Source organism: Epinephelus lanceolatus, chromosome 4 (assembly GCF_041903045.1).
Source record: "Epinephelus lanceolatus isolate andai-2023 chromosome 4, ASM4190304v1, whole genome shotgun sequence".
NCBI lineage: Eukaryota > Metazoa > Chordata > Actinopteri > Perciformes > Serranidae > Epinephelus > Epinephelus lanceolatus.
The window spans coordinates 5,293,830-5,309,406 of record NC_135737.1 but is presented as its reverse complement, the minus strand read 5'-3'; the positions used below and the strand labels follow the sequence as shown (position 1 = coordinate 5,309,406).

General features: G+C 41.7%; 1 protein-coding gene across 4 annotated transcripts in view; it reads right to left on the bottom strand.

Moving 5' to 3' along the window:
• Positions 1-15,577, bottom strand: part of sez6b (seizure related 6 homolog b) — a 542,199-nt gene that overhangs the window by 103,565 nt on the left and 423,057 nt on the right. For all 4 annotated transcript variants that reach the window (XM_078166884.1, XM_078166883.1, XM_033632224.2 and 1 more), the window contains 2 exons: positions 11,260-11,428; positions 395-561 (listed from right to left, as the gene is read on the bottom strand). In XM_078166884.1, coding sequence (XP_078023010.1) covers positions 395-561; positions 11,260-11,428 — 336 coding nt within the window. The remainder of the gene's footprint in view (positions 1-394; positions 562-11,259; positions 11,429-15,577) is intronic.

The following is a 15,577-nucleotide window of genomic DNA, read 5'->3' as shown; positions in this document are numbered from 1 at the left end:
TTTCAGTGTTTGGAAGCGTTTGGACCTTTCACTGCTTTCATATAGAAACCCCTGACCTCCATTTCGCAGTCAGCGTCTCCAGCCATTCATTCTGCAGGAAGCTTTTACACTACATTCTGCTGAAGGTCTATGTTCATTAGTATATCTTTAAATCGATAATTCACTGAGAATCCACTGCAGGCCAAAGTTGCTGACTACTAAACTGTTCTTAGCCTTAAGCAATTAGTGAGCTTACATTTTCTTATATGAAGTCCCTTTGTGTGTTTTTATTATGAATGCTTTCTGACAAGGCCTCCTTGTATCTTTTCTCCATGTTTTTACAATTTATGACATCAAGCAAGAACCTACACAACACTACCATGACAAACACCATGTCATCATGTCTGGTGCTTACCTTGGTACCTGATGGCAATGCCAGTGGATGTGCCTGTAGCATCTGTAGTCAGCTCAATGAAGAGATGCCTGGACGTGCTGAGAAGACCTTCATTGGGCAGATACTCTACCTCATATGAATCATACAGAGCAGCTGCATCTATGCTGTTACCATTTTTGATCAGCAACCTAGAAGAAAAGGAACAAAGAATAATTTTGCAGGTTTGTTCTTGCTGATGAATTTAATACCTGGGCTACTTTGGAATCTAAAGGACCATTATGCAACCTAATTTTGTATGTTTTAAGTATAGATATAGTATGCAATATACTAAAGTTGCACTAATAAATATCTGATGAACTGATATATTAATCATCAGCTCTGCAGATCTATAGAGCTTTTCTGCCTCGTTTATACTTACCGATACCGATATACGAACCGATACTTTTAAAATGGTACTGGTGCTTAAACAGTGCCTGAACTGATACCTCAAAATATGAGGTTTTTATGGAGGTTGAAAAGTGGCACAAATGGGCCACCTTTCAGAAGTGTGTGAATATTTTGTATAACAGTTTTAAATTATAATAAAAACAATGTTTTTATTTATTTATTGCTGAGGCAAATTAGAAATACCTAGAAATAAATAGGTATATGAACTCTATTAACAGTTTTAAAATATAATAAAAAACACTTAACAAATTAACATTACAATAATAATAACTCTATTAAAGTCCGGTCTCTGTAGGCAGCCCAGGCTCCGCAAATGGCAACAAAAACATTTGGATCCAGGCTGTACCAACCAGCCAGCGCGAGACCAGCGAAAGCAAGCACACACACATGAACACGGTGCCCATGTCTCACAGTCTTGCGCAAGTGCGCACACGTGAACATGGTGCACACAGAGGCAGTTAGAGCTAGGCCTACAGGCTACAATGAGGCTAAAACAGAGTTCAAATGACGTCTTTAGCTCCGTTGTGTTAGGTAACATTATTGAACTTAAACAGAAGTGACGGCCAACAGTGCTTAGCATGCCTTTAAATAATAATATTCACTCAACAAATGAACAAATGAATGAATGATTCTGTTACATGTAACATCCAATAGAGGGAGACATAGCATTTAAAAAAAAGCACCAAAAGGAGGCATCGTTATGTGTGTTTTGTTTCGGTCCGGTAGGTATCGGTTGTATAGGTACTGGTTCCATATAAGCACCGACTTTCCCTAGCCTGGGAACTAGATGAATCTGCAAGCTCAAGTTTTATTTGCTCTGGCTGATGTGCCTGCTCTGCCTCCTTTTCAAACAGATTTCCAGCTGGCCTGGCACTGATTGGACTAATAACAACTGTCACCCTATATGGGGCAGGTTTGATACAATGGCCAAACGACCTGTGGAGCCTTTGGGCTTAATGCAACTATGTGATAATGTCATTTTTGGCTCGTGCAGCTTTATGCCGGGGACACAACAGTGAGCATAAACCTAGCACTGCTGAGGCATTTTCTAACACAATCAAGATGGCCACAGCTGATGTGTAGCCTACATTTCTGTTGAAGAACTATTTTCAGATTCAGCAAAAACAGCAACACTCATTCACAGACATACTGATGGTACACCATCACAGCTCATCTCCGCACACTGTGGTCTACATCACTGTTTACCTGTTACCTATTATCTACCTCTTACCTGCCTGTCACCTGTTCATTACCTGTCTGTCTGCTTTTTACCTGTCAGGTATGTGTTACCTGCCTGTCTGTTACCTGACTGTTACTTGTTTGCTACCTGTTACCTGTCTACCACCTATCTGCTACCTGTTACCTGTCTGCTACCCATCTGTTACCTGCCTGCCTGTCACCTGTTCACTACCTGTTACATGTCTCTCTGCCTGTGACCTGTCAGCTATGTGTTACCTGTCTACCTGTTAGATGTCTGCTTCCTGTTAACTGCTTGTGCCTGTTACCTGATTGTTACTTTTTGCTACCTGTTACCTGCCTATCGCCTGTCTGCAACCTGTTTCCTGCCTGTCTGCCTGTTACCTGTGTGGTATCTGTCTGCTACCTGTTACCTGTGTATCTACCTGTTACCTAACTGTTGCCTGCCTGTTACATGTGTGTCTGCCTGTTACCTGCCTCTTACCTGTGTGTTACCTGTTACCTGCCTGTCTGCCTCTTACCTATGTGGTTCCTGTCTTCTACCTGTGACCTGCCTGTTACCTGCCTGCTGCCTGTTACCTGTGTGTCTACCTGTTACCTGCCTGCTGCCTGTTACCTGTGTGTCTACCTGTTACATGCCTGCTGCCTGCCTGTTACCTATGTGCTACCTGTTACCTGTCTGTTACGTGCCTGTCTGCCTCTTACCTGTCTGCTACTTGTTACCAGCCTGTCTGTCTGTTACCTGCCCGTTACCTGTGCGTCTGCCTGTTACCCGCATGCTACCTGTTACCTGCCTGTCTGTCTGTTTCCTGCATCCAAGACCTGCTGCTTCATTTGAACTCTGTAAGCATATCTAAATAACAAATCACTGAATTCACCCTGCTGCCTACTCATCTGTCTGCATTTGGGTCCAATCCCTGTTGCCCCACACACCAGCCATGCAAAGAGGTTTGTTTACAACCTGTCTATCATGTTTTCAGATGGCAACACTGCATTGGTTCCTACATCATTATTACAACAGATATCAAATATGAAAGATTACTCCTTTAATGAATCAATTTACTAATATTAATTACACCATATAAAGGGGTCAGGCTCATAAAGACCAACAATGACAGATAACTGTGACCCAGCTGATGTGTCATGGTGTATTGTCATCTGCAGTTATGAGGTCTATTAAAAGCAGTCAGACTCGTGAGTTCACCCGCTGCATGTCACAACCCTGCACCTGTGGTTCTGTTCCTTCATGGTTCCCCATGGTGGTCTGCATATATCTCTCCCTGCTCTACCTTTGATGTCTGGGTGAACTAAACTGAAGAATGTGAAAAATGGTGTTCAGTCACTTCTTGGCTTGAAAACTATTTTTATGCAATGAATACAAAGAGTGTAAATTTTACATGGACCTGCATTTGTATAGCGCCTTTCTAGTCATCTAGTGACCACTCAAAGCGCTTTTTACACTACAAGTCACGTTCACCCATTCACACACACATTGGTGGCCGAGGCTACCATACAAGGTGCCACCTGCTACTCAGTTGTAACACACTCACACACCGATGGAACAGCCATCGGGAGCCATTTGGGGTTCAGTATCTTGCTCAAGGATACTTCGACATGCAGACTGGAGGAGCCCGGGATCGAACCGCTGATCATTTCGATTGGTGGGCGACCCGCTCTACCTCTGAGCCACAGCCGATTCAGCCAACAGATTCTATTAGATTCTCTCCCATAGATTAGATGAACTCCTGACGTGGTCTTGACCAAACACCACTCTGAGAAGACAGGTGCACTTTTTTAATCTCAATACCTACAAATACTTTGCGTTTTCATGTAATAATTAAATGTTTCCAGAGAGCCACTGGTTTCCATTTTTCTTTTCTATAGAGTACCTAGCTATTTGATTTCCATACTGTACAGAAATGAATGGAACCAAATGGCTACGGGTCATGTACACAATGTAGGAAAAATACATTAAAAAAAACACAACAGCACCATTAAAGGGGATCTTCACCTATTTTCAAAATTCATACATTTAATTCCTAATCTTTCACAGTCCAACAATATTAGTGAACATAAACAACTCTCTCCCAAATCCAAAAACTAGCGTGCTAAAGCTCAGATTTGTGATGTAATGGTGTTGAGGATATAAGGTTTTAACTGGAGCCACAAACCACCAGTAGACAACTTTTGCATTCAACCATCATACATTGTTGTTCAGATATGATGACAAAATGACTTGCTGTGTTAACTCTGTGTCAACTTTACTAACTGAGGGCTGAATTCACAAAAGGATTGCGTGGCTTTTGCGGCTGCTAAACCGGTAAAAATGGAGCAAACAGATACGGTCTAATTCACAAAGCACGCGCAGAGGGTGAAATGCTCCACTAATTGCCCTGCCAAGCAGATTGTGCCTCATATTTAAATGAGGTAATATGCTTATATTTGGTGAAAAAATTGCCCATTTCTATGTAAATGAGCCTCATTGATAAAAAATGTCTAATTCACTAACTCCAGCGCTAATAGCCACACGCAGTTTGAGTGAAGTAAATAATGTCTTTAGAAAGCTGGTGTAAACTGGGCGCTCCTCTGTGGAAGCCTCTTGCCCAGACTTTCCAGTGATCGTGGCAGCAGTGATCATCTGTTAAATCAGTCTGTAAATAATATTTTGACATTATTATTATAATCATTATTACTTTAATGGCATCCGAAGATATTGATGCATTGAACAGGTGACAGTCTGCGGTCGTTCTCAAAACGCCTTTCTGTCACGCACTTCAAAAGCAACTTTCAATAATTTATTTTACGAAACAGGGGAAACAAACGTGAACGAAAACGGTTCCATAATTCATATTAAATTCAAAAGATAATGAAAAAACAGCTACAGGTGAGAGGGAATAGTGATAAAGTGGTCAAACTTGGTCAAATCCACAGCCTCAACCCATCCGACACTTTTAGACTGACTCACCAGCAGACATCACTACATGAGGGTATACAGTATTCAGTACTTTGCCAGACAAAGTCTGCCATTGTTCTGCCACGGTGTTCTTGCCGCAAAGCCAGCATTCATACTTTGCCATGTGTGGCTTATTGCAATCACGGGCAAATCAGGGGCAAACTGCACTCAGCTGCCAAACTTTGTGGGCGTGTTTGCGCTGGTATATCATTAGCGCAATATCCTTTGTGAATAGGACGTTAAGACGGAGCAAACTGCGGGTGCAAATGAAGGGCAATTCAAGGTGCTATCAGCGGCCGCAGTTCATTCTTTGTGAATTCGGCCCTGAGTCCCATAGTCAGGGGGCTGGATATTCCTTTTAGGTCTAGCCCCTAGATCATGGCAGATTGGCTTTGTAAGGGTTTTAACTGGTAGTTCACAGGATTCTGATTGCAAAGAGATTTGTGGTTCTCTGTGAGAAGGCATTAGATGCTCAGGTGAAAGGTCAGGCTCTGTTTGGTGAGCAGGTGTAGATGGCTTGGGTGATGTTTAAGTCACTTCTTGGGTGGCCCTGTCCACATTGGGCTGGGTTGAAGGCTGTGTTGGGTCTACTACACCTGGTGATCCAATGTGCTTGGTGCCCTCAGTCTTTGAATCAGCCATATTAGTTCACTGTGTTGAGTGTGGCTTAGTATCCGGCTTGAAGGACCATTTGCTGAGGATATAAGGTTCTAACTGGAGCTACCACTAGGAGACAACTATTGCATTTAGCTGTCATTCATTGTTGTTCAGAAATGATGACGGATGTTGATTAAATGTTTGTCATGATGTTTGCCATGATTCGTAATGAAGAGAGAAATAAGTTATAATATTTGCAAAATAGATCATTGAATCATAAATCTAGTCTTTGAATTGTTTCACATTAAAGTACAATAAATGTTTAATAATAATTAGCTGGACATGTATTGAAATATAATATTTAACAAATTAAATCATACTTTCTCTTTCTCTCTTATAATGTGAAAGAACAAAGAGGAGGAAGTGTGGTCCTGTCCTCTACTTATAGACTTAGATGTGGGAGAAGCTACCAAAAGTAGGTCAAACTGAACCACCTCTTGATGTCTCCTTGAAGCCACAGTGTGTAGGAATTTCTCCCATCTACGTTGAAATCATATATTGCATTCAAACTGATAGCGCACTCTAGCGCCTCACTGTTTCAAATGCACATTGTAGCAATGGTAGCCGCTGTGTACCAAACAGCTATGGCAACATTCATGGAGTATTCATTCAGGCTCCTACACAGACACACGTGACGCGAGTTGATGAACCCCCTCCTCACCATGCTGGCTGTGTATGGTGGGACTGTTGGGGTGGGTGTAAATCGAAACAAACCAATCACGTCTTGTCTTTTGACAACTGACAAGTGGCTCAAACTCACACACCTCATCCCTCTCCTCCCATCACTGCACCACTGACAGCTGTTAGCCGCTGTTAGCGGCGCCACTACTACCCAGGCACTACTGCAGCATAACAAAGTCCCACTCTTTGAGCATAATGCAGGATCATGCATATGCAGCATCACGGGAGATGGAATCCTCGTCGCCAAGAAAGCGCAAAGGGGAATCAAAAAGGCAACGCGATTGGCGAATTCAATAAACAAGGGTCAACATCAGGGTAGCCTTTCGCAGGTGGAGAGAGCTGCTGAAGGAGAAAGGTAATGCAATCACAGGCCAGCGCCGCTGTTAGCCGCTATTAGTGCTAACAGCGGCTAGCGGCTAACAGCTAACAGCGGTACAGTGATGCGAGGAGAGGGATGAGGTGTGTGAGGTTGAGCCACTTGTTGCTGTTAGCTGTTAGCCACTGTTAGCTAACAGCGGCTAAGGCCTGTGATTGCATAACCTTTCTCCTTCAGCAGCTCTCTCCACCTGGGAAAGGCTACTCCGATGTTGCCCCTCGTTTTTTTAATTTGCTGGAGTTCAAGAGGTTGGGAGCAGCAATGGAAAAGGGCCTGGTCCCCCAGGTGCGGTGGTTAGTCCTGCTGGGGGAGGCAGGAGGTCTGCATCAGCAGACCTAAGAGTGTGCTGATGGAGGAGCTCAGACAAGAATGAATTCCTTGAGAATGTCACTTTTATTGTTAAAGGGTTAGTGCACCCAAAAATGAAAATTCAGCCATTATCTACTCACCCATATGCTGATGGAGGCCCTGGTGAAGTTTTAGAGTCCTCACATTCCTTGTGGAGATTGGCGGGGGGAGCGGCCAGCACACCTAATGGCTGATGGCGCCCCAGACTAACGTCCAAGAGCACAAAATTGAAACCTCAAAATATCTCCAACATGCCCATCCATAGTGATCCAAATGTCCTGAAGCCCTGACATAAAAAGTTGTTTCAAAAAACGTCATATGAACTCTGTTTATAGCCTCACTGTAGCCTGTAGCTCTGACTGCTTCTCTGTGCTCTGTGCTCACGTGTGCGCACTTGCGCGAGACCAGCGAAAGCATGAGCTTTGCTTACCCGTGTTTACATCACGTGACACGTGCACCGCAGGGGGAGACAACAGTAACCACAGTAGCTAAAAGATAATTTGCACTACGGTCTTTTAGCAAAGGACAGCCCAACATGTCTGAAGACTTTGAAATTGAGGAGGAACAGCATTTCTTTGTTGAGCCGTATTTGTTTGAGCCCGAGTATACAGACGTAACTCAGGCTACTGGACAAAGCAGCCACCGCAGCTCATGAGCCTAACCCTCAGCCAGCCGCAGAATACCGGAGTCGAGCACTGGAAACCTGAGCGTGCACACGTGACCGCGGAGCACAGAGAAGCAGTCAGAGCTACAGGCTACAGTGAGGCTATAAACAGAGTTCAAATGACGTTTTTCGAAACAACTTTTTATGTCGGGGCTGCAGCACACTTGGATCACTACGGATGAGCATGTTGGAGATAATTTGTGTTTTCAATTTTGTGTTCTTGGACGTTAGTCTGGGGCAGCATCTGCCATTAGGTGTGCTGGCCGCTCCCCCCGCCGATCTCCGCAAGGGATGTGAGGACTCTAAAACTTCACCAGGGCCTCCGTCGGCATATGGGTGAGTAAATAATGGCTGAATTTTCATTTTTGGGTGCACTATCCCTTTAAGGGACCAGGTGTTCAGCAAAGTAAATTTCATGTGATTGTGCATGTTGTGAAGTTGTTGTGGGGCTTTGACCAGGGGGCGTAGCCAGGGAGAGCGCATGTGTGTGTTGTTTTGGTGATGACGTATTTGGTGGTGGGACAGAGCGCTCAGGTGACAAAATTGATGGGATGGAGTGATCGGTCTGGAAGTAAATAAACTTGCGATGGGAGCTTCTGTGGATGTATCTAGGCTGTTGCAGCAGTCCAAGAGTTTTGATGGCAGAGATGCATAGAGAACTGGAGGTATTGTTGAGTTGTTGAGTTGTTGAGTAGTTGTGAAGTATTTCAGTGCTCTGCCAGCCGGGATGATGTGATAGCCGGTAGCCAAGGGCTAGTTGAGAGCCAGGCAAATATTTTGATAATTGTTTAAGTCAGTTAGTGTCAGCGTGGGTTTTCTCTGGGTACTCCAGCTTCTTCCCACAGTCCAAAGACATGCAGGTTGGGGATAGCTTAATTGGTGACTCTAAATTGGCTGTAGGTTTGAATGTTAGTGTGAATGGTTGTCTGTCTGTATGTGTCAGCCCTGCAATACTCTGGCAATCTGTCCAGGGTGTACCCTGCTGCTACTTTGGCTGAGTACATTCAAGACTAAGTGGATTTCACCACTGCTTATTGCTGCCTTTTTTGTCTCAAATTCTTGGTCATGTGCCACAGTCTTTGCACACGGCACAACACCTGCCCTTATATGGTATTCAGGGGGTGTTACCTATGCTAATAGGTTACTTGTGATCAAGTGGGATTCATCATTCAGCACACCTGGGTAAGAGCAGATTTGGATGGTTAAGAACATTTGATACATCTGGAGTTGACTTCTGAAATGTAAATGATTGTAGCTGCATGAGGCCCAGAGAGTCATATGAATGGTGAAGTAGTTTATCTCTTGGTGGATCCATCAAATACATGCTCAAGAAGATTTTGGTGTCTTTTGGTGATTTTATTTGATCAAGCCTTGATTCTACATTTCCAAAGTCATTGAAGTGGTATGTTAAAAAACAAACAAACAAACAAACAAACAACAACAATGGAAAAACAGATGGCTTTTAACAAGAAATTCTTGAAATGCCCGCAGACCTTAACTCATTACACTACCAATTTTTACACTTGTGCCAATTCCCTATCTTCTCCACATCATCACTTCTTTCTGATCTTCTCAATTTCCTTAGAGCTGTCCAGATGTCTCTTCATATCTATGAAGTTTATATTTGTAGCAGGAGTGTGAGAGCAGCTCAGCTATTGGCTGGTATACAAAATGGATTATTCAGCTAATTTCCCCCCCGTGGCTCTCCCTATGAGTCCTCTGTAACTGCTGAAATGACACTCCCCTGTCACTGCTTCGAGCTGCACTGACAGCCAGGTGTTACCCTACAGAGTCTTCAGAAACCATGTTCTTACATTGAACATAAGTGAAGAGATGTGCACAAGAGGAAAGTAATACATCACTGTTAACGGAGCATGAGCCATGAGAAAGTAGCTACACTGGTCTGCAATTAGCTCATACATTCTGACATTAGCAAACACGATCAATTTAGACTGTTTCACATCAAAAAAGAAAGATTTCTGTTAGGGTGTATACGTCTGAAATAAAATTTTGATCATGATGTCACACTAAAACTCTGCACTGGTAGCATCCACTGCAGACCATCTTCCTTCTCTTGGTTTATTTTCAGTGTGAGTATCTTTAAACAAACTTCTTGGTACTTGGTACTACATAAGGTAGTTTGAGAAAGGACAAAATGGGGCAATAGTTGGGGGGCTACATCTCTGGTAAGTCTGGGCTGGGAAAGTGAAAGACCAGCACTTGACCATCCATCATTTCCATCACTGGTGGCCCTTGAGGAAGGCATCTAAGCTCAACTGCCCTAGTGGAAATGCTCAGGTCCACAAGGTCAGACTATGACTGTACCGGGCACCTGTCCTATTATATAGCCTAATATCACAAATCACAAATTTGCCCCTGAGGACTTGACAGTCTGTACAGCATATGACACCCTCTGTCCTTAGACCATAGCGTCAGATAAAGGAAAACTCCCCCCAAAATCCCTTTAAATCAGAAACTAACATTCACAATAGCTGCAACCACATACCCACATGCATCCACATGTATCCACTTGTTTATGCATTCACACCAATCCAGTTGCCAGAAAAAATGTTGGCATTGTAATTTGAAATTTCTGTAAACCACAGATACATTTGGACATTATGTATTACATTACTTTGAATCATACGTTATGTAGTGGATACAGCGTTGTTGGTAATGTGAGATGAGGTTCAGGCACAAAAACCACCTGGGTATGATTAGGAAAAGATCATCTTTTGGCTTAAAATACTTGATTTTGGAGACACAATCCTGGCAGGAAAAGCAACAATGTCTCGGTAAAAAACAACTGCTTTTCGTGGTTCTATCCCTGCGGATGGGCTTTTGGCCGTTTGGCTGTTTGGAGCCTTAAAAGCTGCTGGAAACACACCAGTGAGTAGCTAAAAAACAATGGGTTTTGTTGTTTGTTGGTCTTGAACAGTCATCTACAATTGGCAGCTTTCTCGCCAAGGGGGCACGCCATCCACCATCCCCTCCATTTCACAGTCAGTCCATGTATTACATTACTTTATAAAGGCTGATATGATATGTATAAAACGTGTAAATGTAACATGTTGGTTAAACACAAACACACACACTTGATGTACATGCTCAATTTCAGCCTCCTGGGGCAAAAACTGTCCGCCAGGGTTGGACTGACCGATTAACCGACAGAGCGACCTGTAGCTTAAAATGGTAGAAACCTCAGGAAGAGCAGCTGATGTTGATTGTACAGAAAAGACCAACATAATAAGACAAAGACAATCAGGACGACAAAATTCTTGCACTTTTCCACATGGTTGAATGCACTTCTCATAGGTTGCTTTAAACTGTGGCTAAATAAATGCAATGTAATCTTTCCTTTAACAAAATCTTGTTACTTTAAAAAAAAAGAAGAAATTATTAATAGTTAAAAATAACGGAGTATTTACAGGCCATGGTTGCCAGGAGACAGGACCAGATGACTTAAGTTTGAAGAAATTATAAATTCACTGCAAGCTTAATGCACTGTTTTTATGTTGACAATGTCCAACAATCCTCATACAAAAGCTGAATGTCCTGCTTACCGATCATCATCCTCTGCCAGAGCCACCTTCTCAAAGTGAATATGTAGTCTCTGGCCCTCAGGGGCCTCCAGCATCCAGTGGCAGGTCAGGTTGTTGCTGTAGTTGCTTGGAAATCCAGGAGAGACAATTCGACCGACGGTGATGTTCCTGATTAAACCGCCACAGGCAGCTGAGAGAGGAAGAGGAGGGAATGTGAAGATGAAATGCAAAGCCACACTTGATTTTTCATATTTAAAATACATGGAAAGTCAACCAAATTCGCAAAATGATGCTGAGAGCATCATATCCCACACTAACATACTGATCATAGATAACCATATTTGGCCATGTTAAGCTCTGGTGTCAGTACAGACAAATAGGAAGTAACCAGGCCAGAGAATATGGATGCTGTTGATTTTTCATGATTGTGATCACAGCCTAGAGGAACATGTGGGTGGCACTACTTTGATCAGTACACCTGCAGTCATGTCAAAGATATCGTCGGCATTTATGGGAAAGTCCACAAAACGTCACATTCTATCAGAGGTGGGTAGAGTAGCCAAATATTGTACTTAAGTAAGAGTACTGATACTTTAGAACAATATTACTCAAGTAAAAGTAAAAAGTAATCATCCAAATAATTACTTGAGTAAGAGTTAAAGAGTATTTGGTGAAAAAACTACTTAAGTACTGAGTAACTGTTGAGTAACGTCTGATTTATTTGTAAAATAAGAACATGAACGTAATCAATCAATCAAAAATAATAATCTGCAAATTTATGTATTTTAAACAATACTCCTTTAACTAAAACAAAAATAAATTAAATCTTTACAAACATAACATAAATCAAGAAACACAAATATATTCTTATATATACTGTACACACACACACACACACACATATATATATATATATATATACATATATATATATATATGTGTGTTATTATGTACTCAGAGGTGGGTAGAGTTGCCACATATTGTACTCAAGTAAGAGTATTGTTGCTTTAAAACAATATAACTCAAGTAAAAGTAAAAAGTATTTTGCATTAAAACTACTCTGAAAAGTACAATTTATCCAAAAAGTTACTCAAGTAAATGTAACTGAGTAAATGTAACTAGTTACTACCCACCTCTGCATTCTATTGAGCAAAGGGTAAAAACAAAGTATTCATTACCATGCTGAGGAGCTGCTGTGCGGCTCCCTGCATGTCAAATAAACTTCAAAATCCATAATTAAAGGGTAGTTCTCAACCTGGAGACTATTTTCCCAGGTTTTGTGACTAAGGGGAAACTGGTCCAATGATGAGCAAGACCACTGCAGCTGTAAGCAGCAAAATGGGTTAGAATGTAACCACACAGACATGTTTGCATCATCAAAGGACATCCACTAAAAGTGCTTTGCCACTGACAGGCTCAAATTGTAGTGTCTGACAAGTAGGGTTGCAATGGTATGAGATTTTCAAGGTACAATAACTGTCTCAGTTTTACAGTATTACAGAATTTCTATTATTATGAGTCAAAATGACCCTTAAAGGAATGAAAACAGAAGGGATATCTTTTGTTGAACAAATTTTTATTACTGTAATTGAAACTTGAAACATTTTTTTAATGGTATGTGTAAGTATGTGTAAAAAGTCTCCCATTTGAAAATAACTAAATATAGCTGAGATTCTCCTCTTTCCTTTCATTTTATTTCAGCATTGCAGATAAGCAAATGGACAGGGTATGATAATTGTCATTTTTGATGTCACAGTATACCTTAAAACTGGCATATTTTGCTGCAGCTCTATTGACAAAATTATTGAAAGGACTCCTACAGAGATAGACCTTCTTTGTTTAAGAGTAAGACCCATTTTGTTTAAAAAGAAACAAACCCAAGATCACTATCGTCAGACCCACCAGACTCTATTATATAAACAATCATTATATTATCAGAAAACAAACTTCATTCAAAAGCAACAAACACAAAATAACTCCCACAGAAGCCATCTTGGTCCATTTTCTTACTTTTGGTTGGAATAAATCCTTAATTCGCGCAGTTTGTTCTATACACGCTAACATTAAAACGTTTTCCGTTCATTTTGTTAACTTCTTTTGTGTGACTTGACCAGCAGACTTCACTACAAGCTGATCGGCTGTTGAAACAGGTGATCAGCCTTAAGCTCTAAAACCAGCCACTGGCAACTTGACCAGCTGAATTGCAGGTGACACCATTAGCCAGCTTCTGTCAAGCTCAACCCGGCCAGTTCACACTGAAGCAACATTTCTCTGCAACATTCTAAAAGTGTTTGGTCTCGTCACAAATCATTGGTCTGAACTGGGTTTAATGGATAACGCATTGTGCATATAAGCCTCTGTGCTAGCTCCTTGCTTATGTGCCATCCATGGATGCCTCTAACATGGTGTTGTGTGTGACCATAAACAAAGCTTAAAAGCCTCCTGAGGCAACGCATTCTCACTCCAACCTCATCACATATTGACGTTTGGTCACTGACTTAACACATCAACATATGACATGCCAAGGTACCCCAGTATGTTAGTTGTTTACGTTCTGGGATGCTGTGTGAAATTCAGCTTGTTACAGGCATGATGTGTTTTTAAAATACACTTCCGTTTTCACAGTAAATGTACAGTTTCCATACAGTATCTTTCAAAATAAATGCACTACAGTGGTACAACACTGTGAATTGTTTTTTTTCCTTTAACAACAAACGCACATGGTCATGTTTAGCCAACAGATGCACGTGGTTGGGTTTAGGAAAAATGAACAGGGTTTGACTTAAAAATCACTGGCCTCCCACGCAAAAGTCAGTGGTTTTTGGACCCATCCACCACCCCTCCTGCCCTACACAGACTTTTACCACTTTAACTTTTGTTGTTGTCCTGCTGCATTTCCCCTTGATGCCACCAGGACAGGACTTTCATGCTAACATGAAAGGACGGCTTTTTTTGTCTGTGTATACTGCCGGAAGTCACTGACCAAGCGCTAGTTTTTGACCTCTTCGGAGTGACACCGGTTTGCCTGAGGATGTAATTGAGGACTGTTAAAAAAAAAAAAAACTAAAAAAAAAATCGGTTTATCCTTCCAAAAATAATGTTCCTTTTAGGTAGAAAAAATGTGTTACTGAATTTGGGTGAATCATCCATTAAAACTGACCAAATAAAGTCCTTACAATAATTAATAAATACACAGCCCTTGTATGTGTACAGTTACTTGGCTAGTTAAGCTGATTCTAATCTTCTTATTCAATTTACTGTATACTGTTACTAGTCAGAAAGTGGATAATTCAGAGCAGATTAATCACTAATCCATTACCTTTGATTTGAAATTCAAGAGCACGATGGGAACCAAGGAAGGAGGTGAGACAGATAACATCATAAGAGATACACCAGACTTATCAACATGTACAGAAAATACATCTACAGCAATAGGACGATGTGTGTGTGTGTGTGTGTGTGTGTGTGTGTGTTGTGTCCCAGCTGATCAGGTCAAGGTTACTCATGCAGACAAAGCTTAATTAAAGCAGAGCAGGAAGAATAAACCCAGTGGCATCCTGCCCAGCCTTCAGTAATCACACTTCGATACACCTGCCTTATGCTTTGACACACATGCACACACACACACACACACACACACACACACACACAGTCAATACAGATGTACAGCAACACAAACTCCCTCTTTCAGAGAAACATTGCCTGTACTGTGAATTAGAGTCGATCAGGGTGATCAGGAGTATAATGGTCATTTATTATTCATCAGTCAGCCTCATAGGAGCAAAGAAATAAAGAAAAAAACCATTCATCATCCACACACTCCTGTGGGAGTCCAGGTGTGTCTATGCATGTCATGAAAAAGGACCAGAAGGTCCAATGAATAACTCTTGGCTGTAAGTCATCTGAAAAAAAAGGACCTAGAATGCTGTGATTGTTGATGGGAACTGTGTGGAAAAGCGGGAAGAGGGACTGAGGCACAGTTAATACAGATTCAGAAAACCAGGACTGATAAGCAAAGCTCCTTTCCCACTAGACAAAAAACAAAAACAAAACAAGAATGACTTTACAATAGTAACTGGTAGTTAAGAACTCCTGCTCCAATCAGCTTTGATCAACACCCAGGTGGATGTGCTAATTTCAGCCCCTTTGCCAGCATGATGTAAGGATAGGCCAGCAGCAAATACCGCCCGTCTCCATCCAAGCATCGTTCAAACATCTTTCAAAATTTAGTTCTCTTAGTTTATTTTTTTCTTTTTAAATTAATTGCAAGACATTAAACAGAGCATCAACAAGACAGTGTAGACAAGACAAAACAGTGGATACAGGACAGGGAAATTGA